The following is a 25831-nucleotide window of genomic DNA, read 5'->3' as shown; positions in this document are numbered from 1 at the left end:
CTGCACCAGGGCGTATGGCCTCCACATTCCGGAGGATGACAATGTGGAAATAGGGCCAGTGCTTGCTCCCCCCCAAACATGCACCTCCTCCGGCGTTCTGTAGAGAACCCAGCTGACGCGCGGCTGCCATTTCAGCCAAACTCGATTAAGCTAATCACGTTAAGTCGCGATGGCCGGCCGCTACGAAGGCTTGGCCGGACGGTTCCCGCCATACGCCGGCCGGCGCCGCTCGCATCATTCCATTTGTCTGTCCTAAACTACACCCGCTAAAGCGAAACATATTTCCGCACCGACACCTGATGTTTTTCTTTTGCAGCCCGAGGAATTGGAAGCGGTGCATTCCCACACCTTCCGCCAGAAGACTTTCAAGAAGCCCAAGACCTGCGGCGTTTGCAAACACATCATCGTCGGCGACGGACTCATCTGCAGAGGTCGGTCAGCTGGACTCCAAGCCGCTAGCGTTAGCCTCGTAGCCTCCTCGAACGGAAATGTCTGTTTTGGGCCCGATAACGAAGGTGCCCTTGTTTGGTTTGGCGGGAAAATGGGGAACACGCATTTGACGCTTGCACTTTATTTTTCGTATTAGGATGAACGCGCTTGATTGGCGGATTCTAGATGGACGGAAATGTGTTTGGCAGCTCCCCTCTGCTGCACTTGTTTACTAACACGGTGCAGTCACATGGTCTCCCCACGCATGACGCAAGCGTTTGGACTTCCTCCCGTTTGTCCGTCCGGCGGTTGCCAGGATACCTACCGCGTGTGGGTTACTCTCACAATAGGCGTGTTGACGCAGGTCAGCGGTGCTCTTCCAAAACAAGCAGCTCTGCAACCGGCTATTTTGGGCCACTTTGATTTTTATTGACAAAGGGGCGGCGGCGGCGACAGGAGTGCGTGTGCAATTGTTGAGCTCATCCAGCTGCTCTGTATGCATGCCCCACGCTCGCACGGTTCCAAACTTTCCAAAATATTTCTTTTCTGTGTGCGTGTGTGTGCGTGCGTGTGGGGGGGGCAGACAATAAGGACATTTGTCGGTAATAGGAACATGTTGCTCAAGATTGGTCATCATTCGTCATTGCCATTCGTGCAGCAGAACAATATCAAAATTGTCAGGATATTTTTGTGAGCATTAAGTCATATCCGGGCCGTTTTGCTGCCGCAACCCAATAATGATGACGTGATGGGAATGGTGCTTGCTGAGGAGCCGAGCTCATTTCAAGCAGTAGCAGCAGCAAAACCGGCACAAGAACGTGGCGCCAGGCCCGGCCCGGCCTTCCCTTCCCTTCCCCTCCTCTCGTAGTAAGGAAGGCAAGAGTCAGCACGCCATCTCCTGGACAGACGGGGTCATTGCAGCCATTTGCGGCCTTTGATCAGGTTGGCCTGCGTTGCGTGTTGCTAAAGAGATCCGATGCAAAAGCGTTGGCGGACTCTGACTTGACAAAGATGGAATTGCAATGCTGTCATGAATGGATTTGTCTGGACGGCTGCGTCAGAAGAGCCGAAACGCTCACGGGCCCGCCACGCTTAACACCTTTACATTCTCAACATGGCATTTGAGACAAGATCATCCATAGTCTGACTAAAAGGAGCCAAATGAAGATGGCTGAACAGGAAACAATGATGGCTCATATCCCAAGTGTCTCGGGGGGTTAAGGTTGCCAGAGTGGCCGCCGGCGGGACCGGACGGGACGGGATGAGGGAAAGTCAGAGCGCAAACGGAGGAAATTGTCCGGCCCCGCCCGGGCCATTGTGTCGGGCCTGGTACGTACGGGTAGCGGTCGGGCAGGGCCGGTCTTGCGGGACTATGCGTTGCTCGCTGGCTCGCTAGCTCGGTGCCGAAGGGCCAGCGGAAGGAAACGGGCCGAGCCTACGTCATCTTTTCCTTCCTCTCGCTCTCCGTGGCAAGCAGCAAAGTCAGGGGCGAGGCCAGGCGCTGCGCTGGGCTTGTCAACGGATTTGATTGTATTTGAGAAAATGTGCTGATTGTGGATGCGGGCTGGGCTGGGGTGGGCCGGGCCGGGCTGGGCCGGGCCCCTTGCGCAATCTGATGCTGGCTGTTTTTTGCTGGGATTTCACGGTACTACCCATTTTTGATGGCCTGTAATTAACAAGTCAAAATGACCCCCCCCCCTTCCCCACTCTGGAGGGCCCAAATAGGAACCAAATGTCTGATGATGTCATTGGATTTGGTTAACCCTCCTGTTATGCTGTGGGTCAAATTGACCCATTTTCAATGAAGCTTGGTTTAGAGGAGATGTATTTTTATGTATTTTTCCTTCCCAGATGTCTTTGGTCAGAATCGTCCCAAAATGAACAATTAAAGCACAGTTTGATCCACTCTGCTTTTTAGCGCCTGTTTTTAAGCAATAATAGAAAACGGGATGCCAATGCAACACATGCTGCAAAGGCACTTTCTGTTAAAGATGTTCTTTTTGCTGCTGGATATTCCAACATGGTTTCAGCAAAGCCCTTCAAGCACCATGACTAGAAAAGATTAGAGCCATAAGGTGGGGCCACAGTTTCTTTTTTCTGTCATGGAAACGGTCTGGTCATATTTGAACAAATATGCTTTTTTTTTTTTTTTTTTTGTCTTTTTCTCACAGTGTTTTCATTTTGCAGCTTGCTATACAACTGTGGCAATAATCCATTCTCCTTTTCTCTCCCCTAGTGTGCCGAACTCCTTGCCACAAGCAATGCGAAGCCAAGGTAAGAAGCACACGCTCGCAAATGCATCAAAACGCGAGCGGCGCCGTCTCGCCACGTGTCTCGTTGGACATTTGAAGAATTTCCAAACTTTGAAATTGTTCTCAAGTCAGGAAGTCAAACACCTGCCGCGGCGCGCTGGATGGGTCCGATGATTGCGCAACGCCCGCTTGTAGCTTTCCATTGAAATTTTGTCTGTAGCCAGCCCAGCTCACTCTTTTACTGGCAGGAAATGCCACAGGGTCTGTGCTAAATATCATTGGTGTGAGAGTGCAGGCAGGAAAGGGCAATTTGAAATATTTGGATCCAAATCCTCCTACAGAGTTAGGAGGGAGTCACGCCCGCCACGTGCCAGCCAACCAGTCTGATATTTATCTGCAAATACATTTGATGCACTTGCTCGCCGGCCATTTCCAAACACACCGTCAGCAGTCGTTTCCGTGACGACGGCTATTTCCTCCTTGGAACGACTGGCCACTACACAAATATTGCGACACGCGTTTCCAGCTCCAAACGTTGTCTTGTTTGCCATTTTGAGAAGCCGCGCTAAACCCTTCCAAACCTTGTCAAGCATTCCATGGCCCCAAACGGCAGCGGCATTTCCTTTTGCAAACATTTCCGCGTCACGGGCCGGCCAGGAAACAATTTGCCAGCCAGGCCGAGATGACGAGCGAGGGCGGGCGGGGCGGGACTTTGATGGCTTTCCTCCCGATGGCTATCGTGCGGGGCATTCTTCGCCCTCATGGCGCTCGTGGCTAATTGGATCGCTCGCTCGCCCGTTTCTTCTTCTTTCCAAGAAAGGCCTCCCCGTTTTTGCTCACTTGTGAAAATGTTTGTAGCAGCCACGTGCTTGTTTGCAAGGGGATGTGAAAAACACCTTTGGCATGTGGGCAAAATTTCACACCGAGGTGAAGACGCAACATTTGCTCCCCCTTAACTCAATAACATGTCCAAAACAAATGGGGTCCCCGCCAGCCTCAGGGATGATGCTCATCTTGCTTCATATTTGCTCGGGCCTCCTTCTGACCGCTTAAAGCTCACGTGGCGTGGCCACCTTTTGAAAAACGCCCCTTGCGCATGGGCCGCATGGATACGCCGGAGAAAACAAACAGGAACGCCCGGGCGCTGACGCGATGGCGTCATCGGGAGTTGCAGACGCCATTTTTGGCTCTGGCAACTCCTTGCTCCCTTTTGGCCACACCGGAGCAACAGTGTGAACAAAAGAAGAGAAAAAAAAAAAAAAGGCAGTGTCTTGATTCAGCTCAGATTTATGTTTCACTTTTGGACTTGACTTGAAAAGGGCGATCAAAGCAAAAGAATGCCGTGTGAGGTACGAGTGCAAAAAAGTTCATTTTGTCCATTTCACAGTCCCGGACCAACGTCAGCGGCACATCTGGCCCGCAGCGTCTGGGTGTTGGCCAAATGTTGCACATCGCTCTATCAGCTGCTTCTGCTCTTGCCTGAGTCAAAATGGACCTCACCCTGTCCCTCCTTTTGGTATGCCAGCCCTTTTGCAACAGGAAATGATGATCAGCATCAAAGTGTGGTCTCCCTCTTATCTCACATCAACAAGCATGGTGTTTTGGGGCCGTAAAAGCAAGCCCCCACCCCTTTGCCCCTCGCTTCTATCTCGACCGGCCCCACGTCGAGCAAGGTCTGACTTGAAATGATGGATGTCATGCGAGATGTTGCCCGCTCTTCTTCTTCGGACCACGTTGTGTGCGCGCTCGCGCGTGTGTTGCGAGAAAGTCGGGACAGGATTTTTTTTCCCTCCCAAGTGACTTTGAGGGAGGAAAGGAGGGCTTATATTTAACCTGTAACTTGAGACCTTGATAAGATGGACAGAATGAGGAATGGGAGTTTTTTTCCCCCTCCCTCTTTCCCAAGTCCAAGTCCAACCATGGGAAAGTCACTTTGAGTCTATTTTTTCCCCCCCACTCTCTCTCTCTCTCTCTCTCTCTCTCTCGCTCTCGCTCTCTTTCTCATGACTTGTACGCCTCGAACAAGAGGGGAGGAGAAAAGCCCAGGCAGGCAGCAAACACACTGAAGGGAAAAGGAGAAGAGAGAGAGAAAAAAAAAAAAAACCCCAAGCAAGCTGTAAGCGAGCTGCAAGCGAGCTGTGCGCCAGATTTGACTTCTTCTCTTGTCGCTTGCGGTGTGCTGCACTGCGATGTTTCCAGCGGCGGGATGTTAGCGTTTGCCTCCAGCTGCACTTCTTCTTGCGCTCTCGGCGAGACCGCTCGGACATTTTTCCGCTTCTTTTCCAATGGGAAGGAGTGAGAGCCAAGCCAGGAACGAGAAGCCAGACGAGAGCCAGACCTAGCGGCCCGGAGCTTCGACATAGGCACATCGACGCTCGCTTTCTTTTCTGACAAACACACACACACACACACTCTCTCTCTCCCCAGCGTCTCTGCGCTGCACCAAGGTAACCCTGAGCAGATTCGGCCTAACTGGAGCAAGACCATGCAGCACTAAAACCAAAAAGAAAAAAACCAAACCCCAGTCAGGAGAGGATGGCCACCGCATTGTTTCAGGTAAGTCTACCCAAGTGGCAAGGAACTGCCGCCAAATTGGCCGCTTGGAAAAAGCTGGGCTTGCCGTGGGTCGTTTTTCGAGCCATCAATCATCAGTTTGTTTGGATTTGCCGTCACGTGGCCACGACGTGTGCGCGTATTTGCGCGGGCGGCAAATCTCGTTTACATTTGCATCGTCAGGGCACGTGCGTGCGTGGTCTTCTTGCTCCACCGCAGGCAGCATTGGTGGCATCTCCGAGCAGGCAGGCAGGCAGGCAGGCCATTTTTGTGGCTCGCTCAACAAGAGCGCATGGCCTCAGCACTTTGCTTCATCCAAACTTCCTCCTGGAATTCTTGGGCTCTCTCGCATCTTTTGTGTCAGCTTGGCGTTTCAAATGTTTTTGTGCGTGTGCGGGTGCAGCAACACACTGCGCTAGGCTAGCTAGCGTACCTTGGTTTCTCTCCATTTGTTGTTTCTTTCTTTGTCAGGACATTCCAAACGGTTGTTGTAAGCAGGCTTGTGCAACGGCTGCCATTGACTTCCCGTCGCCGCTTCGAATTCGAACGAGCGCAGTCCTCGCATCAGGTCACGTCCCGAGTCGAGTGACAGACGTGATTGACTCAAAGTTTCGTGTCGTGGAGGGCCCGATCCAAAATGCAAAGTAGACAATTGCAACGGGCTGTGACAGGAGTCGCTCGTTGGCTGGCTGGCTGGCTGGTCCCAGCTTGTCCAAACTCCAGGATGGAAATCCATCTTGCTTGTTGTCTTTCCAATGAACGAATCTCCCTTGAAGCTGCTTTGAGTCTTTTTTGGCTGTCTAAATGGGTTGATGAGAGCGCCCCCATTGCGAGACACGGTCACTTAATGACACGCCACAAGAGCCCCGCTTTCACGTCTTTGTTTCCCACGTCCTCCTATGTGCACATTACTTTGAGCAGCTGCCTGATGACATCACATGGAAAAATGTTTTTACTGGCTCCGAGATGCAAAACGGAAGATGTTTAAAGGCCCGCTTCACTTTGTGAGTAGGCTCGGAAAGGGTGATGGGTGAAAACTCCTCCTTGGCACGGCTTGACACGGCCACCGCTTCGGGTCCCGAGCAAAAAAGCGCCACTTAAGCGATTGGCCACCTCGTCGCGCCTTCTCCTACCACTCAGCTGTGAGTCACACCCCGACTGTACGACCCGATTCCCTCCCGAGTCAAATGATCCGCTTTATGAGCGAGACTTTTCCATCTTGAGGGATCCCGCCCAAAAAGACAAAGAGGCAGCAGTCATGCCTGCAAGTCTCAAGTAAGATAAATCAGCAGCGTTCCGACGGGAATGGCTGCGTGAGCCAGGTGCTTGGACTCGCGTTTGCGCCGCTCTGTCCGGCCCGCTTCAGAGATTTCGGCGAGAAACCTCGTAACTCTCAAGCAAGGAAGACTCTGCCGTAAATCAAACCCCAAGATGCCCGCCGAGATTCCTTTTCTCTTCGATAAGCCTCGTTCGCACGCCGCCGAAGCCGACCGACGTACGAGCGGAATCTCTGTCGGCAGGAAACGGGCCCTGGCCTAATGTGGTTTCCACAAGCGCCTCGGGAATGCGAGCCTTGATTACATTGCGCTCGTTTGAGATAGCGTGGCCACGTGCTCTGGCCGGCCTCCTTCCCACGCAGCGCAAAGCGCGCACAAAGACTCTGTGTTGCTTTTGGCCGGCCGTGTCGCCGACGCACGTTGGGCATCGTTTGGACGGACCCCGGGTTGAAATTCAACTCCCGACGAGTGGAGGCCGAGGTCAATAAGGAAAGAAAAAGCGCTTCTCGCACGCGGCGCCCACTTTGAAAGTGCGACTGCATACGCCGGGAAAAATAATTTGCGGATGGCGAGGATGGAGACGTGAGTCGCGGCGCCCTATTTGTCTTGATGCTCACGGCCGACCGGAGGCCATTATCGGCGCGCTCTTCCTGTCCGCCGGAGTCGCTTGCTGGGTGGATGCTGGTTATTTGACGGCTGGCTTTTGTCGACTCCGTGTCAGGCTTGGGATGGAAGCGCGTGACGTGCTCGAGCCAAAGTCACTTTGGCTCGCAAAGCCAGCAATTGGCTGCCCTGTAATCACTCGGTGGTCAGGACAAGTTGCAAACATTGTTTTTTTCATCATTCGCTCAGGAAAAAAAAGCCACCCTGCTAGCTTTTGTTGTTGTTGTTGTTGTTGTCGTTGTCGAGATATTTCGGCTGCAAGCTGCTCCGCTTCCTTGACTGACAAATGAGTTTTTATTGATCAAAGTCTCCTTTTGTTTGTAGGTGTCTTCATCTTGTGTTCCGGCGACCAACTATGAGCTGGTAAGTGTGTTTTGTTTGGGATCAATGACTCTTAAACGTCGTTGCCACTCTCTTCACGTACTTTTTAGTCGGTGAATAAAAACGGCGGCCCTGAGCAAGGTGAGGTTGGTGTGCACGTGAAGGTCAGCCAGCCAGCCATTTTGCTTCGCAGCCATCTGTCTGAGACTTTGCGTGGTCCCGCCCGCTGCCAAACACGCCTCCCGAGCCATTTGGCGGGCGGGCCACCCCAAAACCATTCACTCTGCTCCTCTGGAGGATTTGTGTGGTTGTTACCAGATTTGAACATTGCATACTTGACACATAACCAAAATAAAACCTTTTCATCTCGGACAAAAAGTGTTTGTGACAAACGAGAGCAATTTTGGAAAATCTGACGTCCGGTGGCCCGCTCGGCCCGGCGTAGCAAAATATCGCCGCTTTTCAAGTTTGCACGAGGAGCAGACGTCGAAGCTTCTGCCGGGCTAAAGCAAATGGAAATCAATATCAAGCCGAAGGTTGTGAGGGGAGGCGGGAACGCTCGCTCGCTCGCTCGCTGACGACATCCTTTGCTGGATGAGTATGAAGAGAAGTCAAAACACGCTTGCCTCCTTGCCTTTTTTGGTCATGGGGCGCTACGTGCGGCAGCGGCGCTGCTACGGGCCGCTCGCTCACCCTCTTTCTGCGTGTTTTCTATTTTCATGCTTTTGGATGCTTGACAAACCTAAGCAAACATACGACCCCCCCCCCCCCCCCCCCCCGACACCGCCTCCTCCCTCCACCTCTTTCCTTTGCTCTCAGGGAAAATGCTTCCCAACGTGTCTTACGTTTCATGAAATGACGCTTACGTAATGACACAAGAACATGCTATTAGATCCCCCCCCCCCTTGAATTGAACTTGTTGAGCTTTCTGATGCAAAAAATGAGATGGAGCAGTCCTTTGGGAAGAAACGGTTTGATTGCATTTCTTTGAAATTAGATTCCTCAAGTCATTGGATCGCAAGATGAATCCTCAAAAAATCCACGGCCGAGGCCTGCCCCGCCCGCCTCTCGGACAAAAGTCAGCTGGGATCCAAGATGGAGGATGCTTTGCCACTTGACCGTGTTTACAAACGCACATTTCCTGCGGGAGTTCAAAAAAGAGAAGAAGAAAGAAATTCCTTTGGCGCCTTCCATTTGGCTTTTTGGTCAGATAAGAGGACCAGTTTGTTTATTGGGAGCGAAACGACCAAGGTATTTTGGGCTCACGCGTTTCCCACAGAGAAGACGCTTTTTTTTGAGGGAGGGTCCCGGCCGGCCGGGAGGGAATGGGAACCCCACCGACCCGTGTTTACATTTCGGGCCCAGCTGTGTCTTCATTTGGGGATTTCTTGGCCATAATCACAGCTTAGCAAAAAAGAATCCATTTTGGTCGAAGGTTGACTTTGCCTTTGGAGCCCTTGTCGTCTGTGGACGTCAGCGCCTTTTCTTGGACTTTTCCAAACGTGACCCAAAGAGGACTCGCTCACACTCTGGCAACGCTGACGACTTCTTAATGCCGAGTGGACGGTTCATAATCGAAAACATTTATTGACAAAAAAAAAAAAGAATCTCCTGCTGGGCTTTTAATGTTTTTGAGTTTACTTTCCAATATCCCATTTCGTGAATTCACCTATTTGCGCGTGAGATTGTGACCCGCCCTTTATTTGTCACTGAAAAACGTGACGTGCGCTTTCTGAAAGTCACCGCAAGATGGCGCCGCGGTGACGTCATCCCATCAGCCCGATACCTCGAGTCTTTGGCCTTGGAAAGCGGGCTCCTTTGTTGGCTGGTTGTGTCCACGTATCTTAAGGCTCAACATTGGTGATGTGAGCGAGCAGTTAGAAATCGGATCTTTATTTTGCATGTCGCGTCCCGTCCTCGCAGGCGCTTATACGTACGGTTGGTTGTCCCCCCCCGCCCCGCCCGGCCCACTCGTGTCACACACGCAGACCGAGACGGCGAGCATCTGGCTGCAATTGCAAAAGCGGAAATGCACACGTTGGTTAAAGAGAGAGAGGGAGGGAGAGAGGAGAGCGTGTTGTTTTTCTGGCTTGATGCACAATGGCTCTATTTGTGTCAAAATGCCTGCGGCGGCGGCGGCAAACTTGAGGCCTTTCCACTCGCTGATTTTAGCGCATCTGTCTGATGCTGTTGCCTTTTTGCTTCATTTCAAGGAGTATCAACCATTCACACGCACTCACGCACTCACTCATGCACGCACACTCGGTCGGTCGGGTGGCCTCCCTCAGCCACACTGTAATTTGACTTTACGCAAAGAGGAATGCTGAGCATCATCCACCTTCCCGCCCGCTAACTCCAAAATAGACTCTGTTTCTGCACCTCAATCATTTTCAGGCCTTGCCTTTTGTACCTAATGGAGCGTCCGGGCCGGCAATAGCCATTGGACGGCGCGTGCTCAGCTCAGCTCGCCGTAGCGAGGCAGCGAATGCCGGAGATGCCTTGTGGTGTTTTTCTTCCTCGCGCTCGCTCAGCGCTCATGTCTGTATAAGGCCTTGAAAAGCGGGTCGGGCCTTCTGGCTCATGGAAAAGCAGCCTTGTCTGCTGGAGTAAATATTTGCGCGGCGGGCTAATAGACGGCGGCTGCCTCAGGGGCCACATTAGGGCAAAGAACGGCGGCAAATGACGTCAGGTTAAGTTTTGCAAAGAGTGTTGCAAAGCCATCCAGATAGCCAGCTAGCCAGCCAGCCAGCCAGCCAGCCTGCCATCCATCCATCCATCCATCCATCCATCCATCCATCCATCCATCCAGCCAGCCATCCAGCGCTGACCTCACTTGTTGTCTCTTCTCTCCCAAACAGGCGCCCGCCACCGAGCTGCCTCTGCGACATGCCGATACCTCGGTGAGTCTCATTTTTCTCTGTCAAAACAAAGAGCCGAAAGCAAGTTTTCAAATGTCACAAATCATCACACTTGCTTTTAACGTGACGGCAGACATTGTTTTCCCAATGCAGACGTCACACGCTGCCATTAGCAGCTGATTTGTGACCGCTAAAATGCGCCTGCTTTCTATTTGCGCCTCACCACACACACAAGTACTTTCAAGTTCAGATGAGTGTCATCCGCCTCACACACAAGTTTGTCAAAACCGCACGTCTGCGGGAATCTTAAAGGAAATGTTCAATATTCCGAGATGCGTGCTGAGAATTGTTCTCTCTCGTAAGCACACCGAGACGTCCGCTTGGGCCGTAAACATTGTTTGGATCTTCCTCATGGGAAAGAAAGTGGAGCGGCTGTCTGTCGCTAATCTCAGCGCCGCTCTGTGTCCGCCGTGCTAATTCATATGAAGTTGTCCGGCTTTTGCCGTCGGAAGGCGGCCGTGGTTGAAGGGGCGGGGGAAAAGTTGAATCCGGGGTGAGACGGAACCAGATGGCAAAGGGAGGGGGGAGGGAGGGAGACAGAGAGAGAGAGAGAGAGAGAGAGAGAGAAAGAGGGGGGCAAAAGCAGAAGGGCTTGACGAGGACCATACGGAGGGACGACAAAGGAAGAAGCGCGGCAGCGGCGGCGGCAGCGGCCGAAGCGTGAGTCGGCTCTGCCTTTGAAATAGACAGCCGCTTTTCCAAGAACAAGTTTCCCGGCCAGAGATGGACAGAGAAGGTTCTTTGAGGAGGCGGCTGGCCTCTCTCAGGGGGGCCTGGAGATGGAGTACGGGCTACGTATTCAGGAAGGTAGGCAGGATTGCTGCTTCTGCTGCTGCTGCAAAAAAAATAAAAAAAAATAAAAGAAAACATTTGAAGCAACATTTGGACGTGCCAAGTCAAGGAAACGTTCCCTTGTTAGCGTGAAAGCAGTCAATCAGCTTCACTTGTTGTCGATTTAACTCCCGCCAACCTTGAGAGTTGGACAGTCTGGAGTCTCTTGAGCCTAAGCCGGACCAGGCCGGGCGGGCTGTCTGATGGAAGGCCTCGTCCCGTGATGGATAGCGGCCCCTCACGTGGCAGGGAGCCAAACGCCGCAGCCGAGATAACCGTTCTTTAGGCCCACCTGCCTGCACTCAAGCCACCTTGAGTAGGAATCTAAAAAAAAAAAAAAACGGAATTGAAACCCATTTGCAGCACCTAAATGGTGTGACGAACAAATGCAGGCATCATTTCAGAAAGTGGTGGTCAGTGCGCCCTCCAGTGGACAAAATCAGTAACAACAGTTGATTTGAGGGAAACATTGCAGCTTTCACAGCTCTTGCCTATGGCCAAAAGATGCGCCAAAGCACTACTTTTTTGGGGGGCGGGGGGGCAGTCTCATAGCAGCATCGAGATGTGACAGACTGGTGCCAAAGTACTACTTTTCTCTTCAACAGGACTGTGGCAATGGCCCAAATAAAAAGTACATTTGGTGCTTTTGTGATGAAAAAATGTCTCTTTTGTGTTGTACAGGCTTCAACCAAATCGTCCAAAAGCATGGAGTCACGCCGAAGAGCGTCCAGGTAGGGTCCTACTCTTTTTCTTCACTGTGGGCAGAATATGAAACATCAGAGAACACTTAGTTGATGCCTTGCTTTCTTCCTTGTCAGACACAAAACGCACTTGCGATACAAGCGCAGCCGCAAATTACACGCGTGACTTGACTGGAGCGTAACCTCTGGTGCTGAACTCCACTGAACAGCTAAAGCTTTTATTTCGTGCTGGGAAAAAAAGAAACAAAGCCGTTGATCATCTGACATTCTACCACATGTGTGGAATCCGTAAGTGGGCAGCTGTGGCTTACGCAACGCTCTGGCTCAGCTCTGGAAGATGCTCGTGACGGGACGGGCTGAATCATTTCCGCCATAAATGTCCGACAGGCCGACTGATCGATGAAAAAGAAAGTGCGAGGAAAATTTGCTGGTGGGAACATTTGTGTGGCTCCAGATGTGGAGGACCTTTGCTTGTACAGTGGGAGCGGCGGCGGCGGCGCTCTTGTGAGCAATTTCCTGTGGGCCGCTCGCAGATGACCCATGTGGGAAATATCAAGGAGCCGTCTGAGTTGGAAGCCACGGACGGGATGAATGCATTTCTTTGCAAATGCATTTGCTGCGTCGCTTTCAAAGAGCCCCCCCCCCCCCCCCCCCCCCCCCAAAAAAAATCCAAAGATAAATCAGATGCCCAACATCTCTTTTGTTTGTTGCGAACCAGTAGCACAGAGCTATGCGGAAGACATAACAATGCCGTTCTTTCTTTCTTTTTTATATCCACAATCACACGGGCTGGATTATTTCCAAGAGGCATGCATATTTCACCGTCCACTTGCAACAGGCCACCTTGAGTTGACTTTGAATTCCAAATGAACCCATTTATTTCAATGATTAACGTTCCTTTTGTTGTTGCCAGCAGGAGCGCCAGTCTACTGCAGGAGAGCTACGAGTTGGACCTGCTCTACATCACAGAGAGGATCATCTCCGTCTCCTTCGCCAGCGGCGCCGAGGAGCTCGCCTACGCCGCCAACCTGCGCGAGGTGGCCTCCATGCTGCGCTCCAAGCACGGCCACAACTACCTGGTGCGTATCTTGCTCACCCTCAAGAACCAGCAACTCCTTTACCACTTCCCCTCCTTAGCTCTTCAACCTCAGCGAGAAGCGTTACGACATCGGAGAGCTTCATTCCAAGGTAAAGGCGGGAGCGGGCGACGCGTCGGTCGTCCTCGTGGTCCTCCGTGGCCTAACCGCTCCTCTCTGGGCAGGTGTTGGACTTTGGCTGGCCCGACCATCACGCGCCGGCTCTGGAGAAGATCTGCAGCATCTGCAAGGCCATGGACACGTGGCTGAGCGCCGATTGCCACAACGTGGTGGTCATCCACAATAAGGTACGACCAAGCGTGGGAGGTCGCCGTAACAACCGCCTTGTTTGTTTTGGTGCTTGTCGCTAAGAAGGAAAATTATGTTTGGGTGTACACGCGTTGTCACATATCTTTTTTTTTTTTTGCTTCTGGCACATTCACACACAAAGACAAGTCATCTAAACCGCCGGCTGGCGTGCGTCTGCTTGCTTTTCAGGGCAACAGAGGCAGAACCGGAGTGGTGGTGGCTGCCTATATGCATTACAGCAATATATCCGGCAGGTGGGTGTTGAGACTTTTGCAATGCTCTCCGACTGTTTTCACCTGACGACCTTGCTTTTTTTTCGTGTGTGTGTGTACGCGATGCAGCGCCGAGCAGGCTCTGGACAGGTTCGCCATGAAGCGCTTCTATGAAGACAAAGTGCTTCCTGTGGGCCAACCTTCTCAGAGAAGGTCAGTTTCAGTCTCTTGAAGGCTCCAAAGCGCACTCCTAACCCCCGCTCCCTCCCTCCCTCCCTCCCTCCCTCCCTCCCTCCCTCCCTCCCGCGCAGGTACGTGGAGTACTTCAGCGGTTTGCTGAGCGGACACATCAAGATCAACAACAAACCGCTGTTTCTTCACCACGTCATCATGCACGGCATTCCCAATTTTGAGTCCAAAGGAGGTGCGCGGGCACCGCCCACTTTTGCATCTGCAAATGGCCGCCACCCCGTGCCAATGTTGTATTTTTTATTTTTTTTTCCCCTCTCCCCAGGGTGCCGTCCTTTCCTGAAAATCTACCAGGCCATGCAGCCCGTCTACACATCTGGCATCTAGTGAGTGGCGTATTTAAGACAGAATCCGGGGAAGTCCTGATGGTGCAATACAGACAGGCTGTAACACGACTTTTTTTTTTTTTTTTTTTTTCCCCCTTTGCAGTAACGTTCAAGGGGACAGTCAGACGAGCATCTGCATCACCATTGAGCCCGGCCTACTTCTCAAAGGAGACATTCTGGTGAGGACCATCGAAGCAGCTCCCCTCCTTACACGAAATGGCATGGTTTTGAGTTTCTTTTTTTTTTTTTGGTACCGTTGGATAATAAGGAGGAAATCCTGTCGTTGGTGGTGTTTTATTTCTTTTTTTCTTCCAACTCGACATTGGACGAATGTACTGAGAGCGTACTTGATGATGGCGTCGTAAAACACGCGAGCGGCCGGCCGGCCGGCTTCATTTAAAGACTTCCATTAGCGGGCAGCTTCTACATATGTCGGAAAGCATGACATCATAGAGCAAATGATTTTTGTCTTGTAGTCTTGGCCCAAGGGAAATTGGATGTCGGCGTAGGCGCGGCGAATCTCATCCCGTGGCTTTCCTCCCTCCCTCCCTCTCTAACAGCTCAAGTGCTACCACAAGCGTCATCACGGCCCGTGCCGAGACGTGATTTTCCGGGTGCAGTTCCACACGTGCGCCGTTCACGACCTGGCAATCGTCTTTGGCAAAGACCAGCTCGACGAGACCTTCAAAGGTGGGCCGGGCCAAAGTCCAAAATGATGCAACTTTGATGCCACCTGAGCAAAAGGAACATTGTCTCCTTTCTCGGTTGCAGACGAGCGGTTCCCTGAATATGGCAAAGTGGAGTTCCTTTTTTCTTTCGGCCCAGAAAAAATGTATGGTAAGCGTCAAGGAATGGTTTTGCCGCTCGTCAAATTGTCGTCCCTTATTTTGTGAGGGATTCACATGTCTCGGTACCTCTGCTCAAGGTGTGACTCACCTGGAGAACGGGCCCAGCGTCTCGGTGGACTACAACACGCAAGATCCGCCTATTCGCTGGGACTCTTACGAGAACTTCAACGAGAATAACCAGGACGCCGCGGAAGGTGAATAGAGTCAACGTAGTTTTTGTTTTTGCCAGAAAAGCCGACTTTGATTCCGGTTCTTCCAAGTCGGCGGCCAAAGTCTAGTTTTTCTTCCGCGCTGGGATTTGAAAGACAAAGTTGAGTTGAGGTTATTTTTACCTGCAGCCTGGTCGAGATGACTGGCGTGTTTTCTTTCTTTCTTTCTTTCTTTCTTTCTTTCTTTCTTTCTTTCTTTCTTTCTTTCTTTCTTTCTTTCTTTCTTTCTTTCTTTCTTTCTTTCTTTCTTTCTGTGCACGGATTTGCTTTCACTCCCCAAATGCAATGGCATGTTATTTTTACCAGGTGGTCGAATGTCAAAGGTTGCTCGCTAAGTGGTACAAGGTGGCGCGCGCATGCTGAAATAGAATTGCTGGCCTCTCCCCCCAAGAGGCTTTCTCTCTCTCTCTCTCTCTCTCTCTCTCTCTCTCTCTCTCTTCCTTTTTGAGTAATCCGAGGGAGGTGGCCTTTCCCACGCTTGCATCTTTTTATTTTTTATTTTTTGCACGCCCCGCCCAAGACGTGCGTCTTGTTTTCGGTTGGCACGGCGACAAGCGGCTTTCTTCCAGTCCATTAGTGCCGAGGCCTTTTGGGTACATTAGCTAAGCGCGCTTTTCAAGAAGATGCCCGCACGGGTAAAAATGGGAAAAGCGCTTTTTCTCCTTGCCTTGATGAAAGGGGGGCAAAAGCGTCACGCTGACCGGCAAAGGCCAACGAGGTTGTCGTGCCAACCGACGAGCCCAGCCGGCTCCTTGGCATGGGGTGGAGGTTGAGGCGCAACAATGGCGCTTAAATATAGCTGCTGCGGAGGCCAAATGTCAGCTGCGCTGCCCTGCCCTGCAGAGGCCGCTTTGGCTGGAGGCCTGGCCGCAATGGTATTTTTCGGCACATTTTGACTCCAAACATGTGGTTTGCCCCCTCTCCCCGATTTAACACAACAAGGCACTTGTTGGTCTCTGGTTTCCTGGTCAATCTCAGTCAATGCAAAATTGTGTTTCCTGCAACTTTTGTGGGTTGAGAACGTAGTTGTGCTTCTGTTGAGCTGCGTCAGGATTGCACTTGGCAGCAGGCCGGGGTTTCAAATTCCATTCTTTACGGGCAGAGAATGTTCCTATTGAATCAACAGGGCCTGTTTTTGCTCACAATCAATGATGATTTTCCTTTCTTCTCCACTTTGAAGGCGTCCTTCATTCCAGGGGCACTCACGACGCGCTCGATGGATTGATGAATATTTCATGGAATCAATGAGCTTTCTGTACTTGACTTACGCTTTGCTCTATTTCGCTGGCTTAGTCAGCCGAGGCGTGCTGGATTTTTGATGTTTGATTTCGGACGTTCCCTTCAAGTGTCAAATTGGAGCTCTGCTTTTTGTACTCCCTCCCCACTTTGAACGGCTGAGATGTACCGTCGTCCGCCTCCGACAATTGTCATTACGGCTGTAACACAGACTCGCTCGCTCGGTCTGTTGAAATAGCAGCCGCGCACTTTGTCAAGATGTTGAGCGTGTTTGCGGCAGTGTAAAACACGTGCTACGTCCGCCGCTCAAGGGGTTTTGTTGCCACAGAGTTGAGAGGTCAGATTAAAAGGTCACACAGATGCCCCATCTGCCCCCGCCTACAACCTTAAAATATCCGGCACCTTTGACGCTTTGCGTGTGTCGTGTATCTGCAGCTGTCTAGACAAGAAAATATGCCAGGTGGGATGGCTCGTGTTTTTTCTGAAAAGAGAACATGCGTAAGCGAGCGCTCACTCCAGCCAGCCAGCCAGCCAGCCAGCCAGCCAGCCAGCCAGCCAGCCAGCCAGCCAGCCAGCCAGCCAGCCAGCCAGCCAGGCAGGCAGGCAGAACGGTCACGGTCCAGCCTCAGCACTTGTTGCGTAACTGCTGAAAGCTCACAATGGTAAACATTCTCCTCCTAACTAGCGTGAGAGAAAAGAAATGCACCCCCCGGAGAGTGGCAAAAGATATCACTTCTAGGAAGCCGTTTGTGAACGTGAACGATCCCACAATGGTCTTGCGGAGGCTCCATGACAAGTAGATGAACTTGTAACGGCTCCAGTTGCTAATGAGATCAATCTGACAGCAAACAAGTAGCCGATCAACAACATTCTTTCTGTTCCTGAGAATGAAGATGGGTTCGCTTCTATGTCCCGCATTGTCCGTGTGTCTTGAGTAGGACGGAGGGCGTTTGAAGGGGCGGAAATGTCAACGGCGACATTAACATGCATGAAGGCGCTCCAGTGGCTTTCAAACCTTGCTTTCTGGAACGGCCCTCCCCATCCCGAGTGAAAGAGCTAGCTGTCAGGGACCTCCCACTCCAGTCAATGAGCGGCGAGCGAGAGGACTACTGGCCCGCACACGCAAGCAGAGTGGGCCGACGAGCGCCGGAGCGCACAGGGATTCCGTCAGGGGACTTTTGAGTTTGTCTTCGACGAGCCACTTGCGTCAGTGCGAGGAATTTGCCAGGGAAAATCAGCTTTGAAATCTAGCAGCCACATTTGAGTGTCCTGAATTGGCGAGCTCTCGCTTCGGTACGTCGCTTCGGTGATGCTTTTGAAATGCAGCCGCCGGGCTCGATGCCGTCTCGTCACCGACTCACGACATTGACGAGCACAGCGGCGAGGCCGTAACCCCGTCCTCGACTGTGACCATCTTCTCTTCTTCTTCTTGCAGACGTCGTCCACACCCAAGGTCCGCTGGACGGGAGTCTCTATGCCAAAGTGCGCAAAAAAGAATCTGTTGACGCGACGCTCGCGCTCAACGGACTGCCGCCGGCGGGGCCGCAGGCTGCTCTCGAACACACCCTGCCCGCCGTCGATCACGCCTTGTCAGTGAGCAGCGACTCGGGAAACTCCACAGCCTCCATTAAAACGGACGAAGCGGCGGCGGCGGTCCACCTTACCGTAAATCTGCCAAGCGTTCCCGCCGTAGCCCGCTGTGACGAGCAGCGACCCATCAGTCCGCAGGAGAAACAGGAGCTGGAACAGCTCCTGGGTGGTCTGGAGGGACCTACCATGCGCGGCGGACAGAGCGAGCGCACCTCGCCCGGCGTCGGCGCCTTACTCCGGCGGGTGCCCGCCCAGGTCCACGTCAACGGTCACCGCAACATGGACCGGGAAACGGACATTTTAGACGACGAGCTACCCAGCGCTCAAAAGGCAAACAGCGTGGACAGTCTGGGGACGTTGTCCTCCTCCGCCGACGGCCGAGCCACCCCGGCCGATCTCTACTACCGCTCGGAATCGGCCCTCGACGCCCAGGAGCGCGTGCCGTACCTGGAGCGCGGCGTAGCCGAAAGCCCGGCGCCGTCGCAAACGGGCTCCGCGGACAAACTGGAGACGTGTGACCATTCTGCGCCGGCCTCTCGGATTCTTTACCGTTCCCAGTCGCTGGGTTCGGATACACGGGCCATGCCCTTGGCTCCCGCCCGGACCACCAGCAGCAGGGACGCCGTCCAACGCGGCCTCAACATCTGGCAACGCTTCGGGGTGCCCGAGGAGCCCGTCACCGAAGGACTCACTTTCGGGACGCCGCCCGCTCACCGGAGCCTTCCGCAGTTCCACAGCGCGTCGCAGGAGGAGATTGAGAAATCCATCGAGACGCTCAACCTCCTCATGTTGGACTTGGAGCCGAGCCGTTGTTTGGTGCCAAAGTCGCAAAGCGTTCCTCTGAGGCCGAGCCAGGTGGTCACCGTGCAGCCGTCCTTCTCCCAGAGCCAAAGCGGAGCCATCTATGAGGTGGAGACGCCTCCCGCGTCCGGCCGACAGTCGCCCGTCAAATCCGGCTCGCCCCTGGGATGGGAAACGGGCGGAGCCGCTCCATCTGGATCCGGTCCGCTTCAGGCCGCCGCCACCGCCGATGACACCTTTGCAACGAGCCCAGGCGCGCTGCCCGCTTGGGGGGAGCTCGAACCCGACCAGCACGTCTCGAGCGTGGAAGGAGCGGTGGCGCAAAGAGTTGCAGGTAAGAGATCCACTTGCATCCCGTCGGCCGGCGCGATCCTGAATGAGCAGCCAGATGATGCGGTGCGCTAAGCTCCCTGGTGGCCACGACTGAAGTTGCAGGTGTCCGCTCCCATGCCACGTCTGCGGACGAGCCGGCGCTTTCCCCCCGCCGTAGGATCACCAGCGACGGCTCCGAAGACGCCACCTCCCCCGACGTCCCGCTGTGTTCCCCTGTCCGTTGCGTTTCCCCGGAGTTCGCCAATGCCATCGCCATGAACCCCGGCGGACGGCCCAAGGAGGTACGTGTGTGTGTGTGTGTGTGTGTGTGTGTGTGTGTGTGTGTGTATATATATATATATATATATATATATATATATATATATATATGCATCATTTTTTTTGCCTCAGTCATCTCATGCAGCAGTTTGATTGAGATTTTGCGCCGAGAAGGTCGGCGCGAGGGTCGCTAGCTCGTCACGGTGTGTCTTTCTCCTCCGCAGAGACACCTGCACAGCTACCGGGAAGCCTTTGAGGAGACGGAGTGCGGGCCCGCCAGCCCGACCCCCACAGTCGGTGGTGAGGTGCTTCCCCAAAGTCCCGCCTCGCCGCACACCCCTTACTTCAACCTGTGTAAGTCTCACGCAGAGGCATCAAAAAGGCTTTTGTCGAGCGTGGTTGTCACCAAATGTTCTGCCCATTCTCCAAATGTTTGACTGGTTAATGATGCACGTGTAAACAATGTTTGCCTCAAGTGATGTTCTGGCCTCATTTAGGACTTTGATTCTCTTTGGCAACACCAAACCTAGTTAACTTGCTGTAAATAGCAAAACTCAAGTCACGCGTGTGACACCGGAATTCATTTAAGCAGAGTCTGCAAGTCACGCTGCCCGCCGTGTCAGCAGTAAGTGGCCAACGCACGTCTCTTCCATTGTCCCGTGCCCCCGGCCCGGCCAAATCAAATCGACCCATGGCAACTCAGTTTGCCGTGGCTAGCGCATGTTCCGCACGAGGCACGACCTCGGCCAACGTCATCCCACGTGTCTGCCGCTAACTGTTGATTTCTCCTCCTTCTTCTCTTCAGGTCGCTCACCTCCGGGTCTGGCCAAGACGCCGCTGTCGGCGTTGGGCTTGAAGCCCCACAACCCGGCCCATCTCCAGCTCAACCAAACCGGCGCAGGTTGTTACAACTTCTCCTGGATTGTTTTGGCAAGACAATTAAAAGCGCGATAAGTGCTCCGATGCGAAGGTGGTTTTCAATATCCACACGCGATTGTAAATGATCACCGGCAAGATAGCAAAAGGTGACGTGACGAGGAATTGCGACCGGCGGCCTGGCTCTTACAATCTTTTGTTTCTCTGACTTATTTGCAACGACGCCTCTCAGATGATGAGCACTTCCAGGACGAAGAAGGTAAGCTAAGATGAGGTGCGATTGCCCCGCTCTGGCCAAATGCCGTCCAAGAACACCTCTTGACTTTTGACCCACCAGTCTCCCGTGTTTTACATTGCGGCCCGCTCGACCGAGAAACAAAGTTGTGCTTTAATCTCAAAGGCCTTTGTGTCCCCGTTCAGCGCCCCGAAGTTACGTGGAGTCGGTGGCGAGGTCGGCCGTGACGGGCGGAGAGCAAGCCGCCGCACCCCGAAGCCCTCAAGGAGACGCTCCGGAGCGGGCCACAAGTCCAAGTCCCGCGTGCCCCGGGGCCCTCAAGCGGCCGCTGTCCAACAGCAGCAGTCCCGAGCACGGCCGGCAGGGGTGTGTAGCGCACGTGCCCTTTCCGTCTGAGGCCACCTCACGTGACATCTTTGCTTTGTCCTGCAGCAACGCCGCCTCGGCAGAAAGCAACTCCGGCACTCCGCCCCGAGCCGCTACCGATTGGAGTTTGCTCCCGCGGGCGGCAGCGAGCGCATCCTCCACCTTCGCGTCGTCCGCTTCCCCCAACTCCTCTCATCTGGATTCCATTTCCGCCACATCCTCCTACCTCGGCACGGCGACGCCGGCCGGCCTCGGCCCCGACGTCCAGACCGAGAGCCGCGCGGATTCTGGCCGAGCCCCCTGGGCGGAGGCCTTCCGTACCGGAAGTCCCCAGTTGGGGCTGCGGGCTTGTGTCCTGACCTCTCCTGACCAGCAGCCAAGCGCCTATCAGGAAGCCTACACCGATGTCCCCGCGTCAAACGGGGAAGCGGGCTTCCGGAGCAGCCCCGTCCTCGGCCGCCATCAGTCGTCTCAGGGAAGTCAAGCGCTCACGGCGCAGGCCTCGACGGGACAGCGCTCGCGACCCAGCCCGACCCTCGGCAGACGAACGTCCTCGGGACAAGCCGCGCTGGGCGGGCACCCGTCCGTCTTCCAGTTGCAAGGGAGCCCCGGTTTGGAGCGACGCCCCGCGCGCAGCGGCTACGCCACGCCGGACGAGCGGCACGCCAACCTCTCCCGACAGAGCAGTTCCTCGGGTTACCAGGGACCGCCGACGCCCTCCTTCCCCGTTTCGCCGGCGGCCTACCAGGACGCCGGCGAAACGGCGGCCGCGGGCGGAGGCTTCCGACAGGCCGGCGCCACGCCCGCTTTTCAACCTCAGCTACCGGAAAAGAGGCGCATGTCGAGCGGCGACAGAACCAACGGAGCGCCGGCGTACGGCTCCCTGAGCGAAAAGAGCAATCCCGGCTACTTCCACACCCTCTCGGACTTCTCGCGCTTCAACATGCCCGGTAAGCGGTAGCAATCTCTTCAGCCTGAAATGCAGAAGAGTGGATTGAGCGAGCTTTATCTGGACGTCCCATCCGTCGCTTTGTCTTTTTCAACAGACGGAGGTCCAGAGAGCAGGCTGAACGTCAAGTTTGTCCAAGACACCTCCAAGTTCTGGTACAAGCCCGACATATCCCGAGAGCAAGGTAAGCGGCGGGCGGGCGGGCGGGCGAGCCGTGCGTACGCAAAGCAAAGCGTGTGAAACTTTTTTTTGTGCGAGCAGCCATCAGCGTGCTGAGAGAACGCCAACCCGGGGCTTTTGTGATCCGCGACAGCCACTCCTTCAAGGGGGCCTATGGCTTGGCCATGAAGGTGGCCTCGCCCCCTCCCTCGCTGCATCCAAACAAAAAAGGTCCGGCACCGAGAAAGCGGCCGCTCGTAGTCTTCACACGTGCACACGTCAGACTCTTGCTGTGGTCGCAGGTGACATCACCAACGAGCTGGTGCGCCACTTCCTGATTGAGAGCAGCCCCAAAGGAGTCCGACTCAAGGGTTGTCCCAATGAGCCGTACTTTGGTGCGTGGAAAGCAAAGAAAAGATACCCGCTACTCACGGGTGGCGTTGGGAGTCTCCATTTAATTTGCTTTTGCTTTCCAGGCTGTCTGTCGGCGTTGGTCTACCAACACGCCATCACGCCGCTGGCCCTGCCCTGCAAGCTGCTCATTCCTACCGCAGGTTGCCCCCCCCCCCCCCCCCATCAAGTTACTTGCAGCCAAGTCCATCACCGAAGCAATCTGTCTACTTTGCAGATCCGGTGGAGGAAGAGCCGCAAGTGGTGAAAAGCAATCCGCTGTCTGAACGACTGAAGGAAGGAGCGGGTACGTGGCCGCCATTAAAATAGAGCAACAATTGAGGCGCATTTAGCATTTAGCCTTTTGTGTGTCAGCGTGCAACGTGCTCTACATCAACTCGGTGGACATGGAGTCGCTGACGGGTCCCCAGGCCATCGCCAAGGCCATTTCGGAGACTCTGGCCGCCCCCGCCTGCCAGTCGGCCGTCGTGCACTTCAAGGTGTCCTCGCAAGGCATCACGCTGACCGACAACCAGAGGAAGTACGCCAGCCAGCCAGCCAGCCAGCCAGCCGGCCGTCGGGACGTGGCTGGGAGACTGACGTTACTTGCGCTGGTTTTGCTTTCAGGCTTTTCTTCCGCCGCCACTACCCCTGCAACACCGTCACCTTCTGTGACATCGACCCTCAGGACAGAAAGTGAGCAAGTTGACCTCATCTTGTGTGCCCGATGCTTTTTGGCCTCCACTTGACTTGTCGTTGAACGCATTTGCAGGTGGAAGAAGCCGGAGGGCGGCACGGCCAAGTAAGCGCTTTTCTTTGAATTGCCCTCAAGGCTGTTTGAGCGCCAAGCACGCCTGTTTGTTTGCAGGTTGTTTGGCTTCGTGGCGCGAAAGCAGGGAAGCACCACGGACAACGTGAGCCACCTCTTTGCCGAGATGGACCCCGAGCAACCCGCCGGCGCCATCGTCAACTTTGTCAGCAGGATGGTTACGTTGCAAAAGCGATGAGCACGCCAATTTCTTCCTTCCACTGACTCGCGCCACCCTCCTGCACCCAAAACTCTTTTGCTTACTTCTCTTTGACCAACAGACAGACAGATGGACGGACACTCCTTTCCCCCGCAAACACTTTGTGTCGCTTCTCGGCGTCGCGTCCGAGCGCGCGTTTGTCCCGTCTCGTCTCGCTTGCGCCTTTCTTTGCGGGCGGAGCTGCGGAAGTGCAGAAAGGGGGCGGAGACGGATGTGAGTAAGTGCAACATTTTTGCACTTTTGTTGACCCAGACGTCAATTGTGGCACACACACTGGAAAAAAAAGGTTGTGTTGAAATGTCCTTCATTTCATTTCACAAAACAAATCATCTGGATCCTTCCCCCCAAAAATCCGGACAATTCCACAACAAGCGCGTCACATTTTGCAAGTTGTTGACAGAAAAATGAGCCTTTTGTACGTTGCCACAATGTTTTTTTTTTTCCCTTTCCCTTCCCTTCCCTTCCCCTCCTGTGTCATGTCTGGGTCTTTGTCGTTTTGGGGATACGCCAGAAGAGAAAAGTCAAGTTGTGTGACCTTGGTGGATTGCAAATGGCAACTTTTTAAGCAAGCGCTCAACCAAAGACAGCTTTTGCGCATCAAGACACACACACACACACACACACACACACACACACACACACACACACACACACACACACACACACACACACACACACACACACACACGTGGCTGCTGGCTGAATTGTTTGATTGTGTATGTAGTGATATTGTAGGTCAATTAATCGCTCGCAAAAACAACGACAATGTAACGGCTGTTTTTTTTTCCCCTTTTCTATTTTATCAGCACTTTTGTGCTGGTTGTAAATATTTCTCGTGCCTGATTTCCTTTGATAAAACAACCTTTTTTAATTGAACAAACAAAACATTCAGCATTTCAGGATTTCCTAAATATCTGAAAGGAATGCGCAAAATTCCCATGACTTGGCTTGCTTGGTGTCGTCCCCCATCCTAAAGGCATATCTTTTGCTAGTGAAACCTGAAAGAAAAAAAAGAAGTATTTTCTGTGTCGAAGCGGCTTGATAGAAAAGCACTGTGCCATTACACTGCTGTGGAGTTTCTTTTCTGTTTTGTTCCAAACATGTTTATAGCTTTGCACCAGCTGACCAAAACATCATTTTATATATACAGATATTTATTTTCTTGCTTTGTTGCTCGATGCTCACTTGTATATGCATTATGTAAGCTGACTGAAACAATAACAGAATATATATATATACAGAATATACAGAATAGAATACATATATATATATATATATATATATATACGTGTGTGTACGTGTGTGTGTGCTCGCACATTCACGTTATAGGGTGTAAAAGTGAGTGTAACACTGATTTATTTTTACTACTCTTGTTTTTTTTCCCCCCCTACATGAAATAATGCCCTTTTGAGATGTTTCGTATGAGTCCAACCTCAAGTCAAGCACTTAACTTCAGTTGAAAAGAAGCTTTTGCATTTGAAGATTTGAAGCCCCCGTTTTAAAATGAGAATGTCCAACTCTTTTATTTTGGGCATTTTAGTTTATGTGCCATGAGATTCTTCTGAAGTAATATTGATGGGCCTTGAGTCGGCCAGTTCATCGTTGCCCTCTTGTGATAGACCGGGATCATTACAGAAAATACAAGCTCCGTGGACTTGCAAAGTGGCTTCAAAGTCCTTTTCCATGTTTCCCTCGTTAAATGCACCTGATTCAATCGATGAGGATCATTATCAGGCGTGAGGATAAATAGAGTGATCATTTGAAAACCTGCAGCCGTGCCGCCCGCCCGCCTCCCAGGCCGGTGTGATGGCAACAATTTGAACCAGAAAACAACAAATAATGATAACCCTTCATTTTGTTTGCAATGGGCAGTGACATCACCACCAATTCAATCAATGCATGTTGGTTTGAAGGCTTGCACTGAAACTGAGCGAGAGCGAGGGAGCGAGGGGCTTGAAATTGCATTTTGATACAAAGTGCTGCATGCGAGGCAAGGTGAGGCAAGGCGAGGCAAGGCAAGGCAAGGCAAGGCAAGGCAAGGCAAGGCAAGGCAAGGCAAGGCCTTGGAGTGCATGTTTGCCGTCCTTCCCTCAGTCAATGATTGGACTGCCCTGCCTCACAGTGTCTGTATAGAGAGCGCTGTCGGGATTTGGTTGGCAACATTGTATGGCTTTGACTATTTCTGATGGAAAATAAGAATTAAAAACAAAGCAGTTCAAATAAGAGTGTGTCTCTTTGATTAAATGAGTCAGACATCTTGACATTTTACATGAGGTTGAAGTCACTTAAATATGTATAATAAGGCGTTTTGGCCTGGTGGTGTCAGTGTTTCTCTTTCCTACACGCAGAGAAGGACAAGGAAAACTAAGACAGGCAGTTTCCAAAACCAAAAGTTGCCTTCTCCACCGGGGTCCCGATGACGGTGTGGGTTTGGGC

At 53.0% G+C, this 25831-nt stretch overlaps 1 protein-coding gene across 3 annotated transcripts in view; it reads left to right on the top strand.

Annotated features, from left to right (window-relative positions):
* The window catches only part of tns1b (tensin 1b), a 32688-nt gene extending 7070 nt beyond the window's left edge, over positions 1–25618 (top strand). The window contains exons 2-32 of one of the 3 annotated variants that reach the window (XM_085919755.1): positions 317–431; positions 2666–2703; positions 7499–7537; positions 10354–10395; positions 11926–11975; positions 12859–13024; positions 13083–13133; positions 13207–13329; positions 13520–13584; positions 13672–13755; positions 13854–13966; positions 14057–14117; positions 14221–14296; positions 14678–14807; positions 14889–14954; positions 15043–15159; positions 17846–19135; positions 19231–19415; positions 19617–19746; positions 20198–20293; positions 20689–20869; positions 20936–21819; positions 21916–22002; positions 22080–22208; positions 22280–22372; positions 22454–22531; positions 22606–22674; positions 22743–22908; positions 22995–23063; positions 23140–23169; positions 23236–25618. In XM_085919755.1, the coding sequence (XP_085775881.1) occupies positions 317–431; positions 2666–2703; positions 7499–7537; positions 10354–10395; positions 11926–11975; positions 12859–13024; positions 13083–13133; positions 13207–13329; positions 13520–13584; positions 13672–13755; positions 13854–13966; positions 14057–14117; positions 14221–14296; positions 14678–14807; positions 14889–14954; positions 15043–15159; positions 17846–19135; positions 19231–19415; positions 19617–19746; positions 20198–20293; positions 20689–20869; positions 20936–21819; positions 21916–22002; positions 22080–22208; positions 22280–22372; positions 22454–22531; positions 22606–22674; positions 22743–22908; positions 22995–23063; positions 23140–23169; positions 23236–23374 (4962 nt within the window). In that variant the 3' untranslated portion in view covers positions 23375–25618. Of the gene's footprint in view, positions 1–316; positions 432–2665; positions 2704–4712; positions 5238–7498; positions 7538–10353; positions 10396–11925; positions 11976–12858; positions 13025–13082; positions 13134–13206; positions 13330–13519; positions 13585–13671; positions 13756–13853; positions 13967–14056; positions 14118–14220; positions 14297–14677; positions 14808–14888; positions 14955–15042; positions 15160–17845; positions 19136–19230; positions 19416–19616; positions 19747–20197; positions 20294–20688; positions 20870–20935; positions 21820–21915; positions 22003–22079; positions 22209–22279; positions 22373–22453; positions 22532–22605; positions 22675–22742; positions 22909–22994; positions 23064–23139; positions 23170–23235 lie in introns of those variants that run through there. The other 2 variants (XM_085919757.1, XM_085919756.1) reach the window with 2 other exon arrangements.
* Positions 25619–25831: the final 213 nt, after the last annotated feature.

The sequence above is a fragment of the Syngnathus leptorhynchus genome, chromosome 9, assembly GCF_054491065.1.
Source record: "Syngnathus leptorhynchus isolate UIUO chromosome 9, UIUO_Slep, whole genome shotgun sequence".
NCBI classification, from domain to species: domain Eukaryota; kingdom Metazoa; phylum Chordata; class Actinopteri; order Syngnathiformes; family Syngnathidae; genus Syngnathus; species Syngnathus leptorhynchus.
The sequence above is the reverse complement of the archived record's forward strand: the minus strand, read 5'-3'. Positions and strand labels throughout refer to the sequence as shown.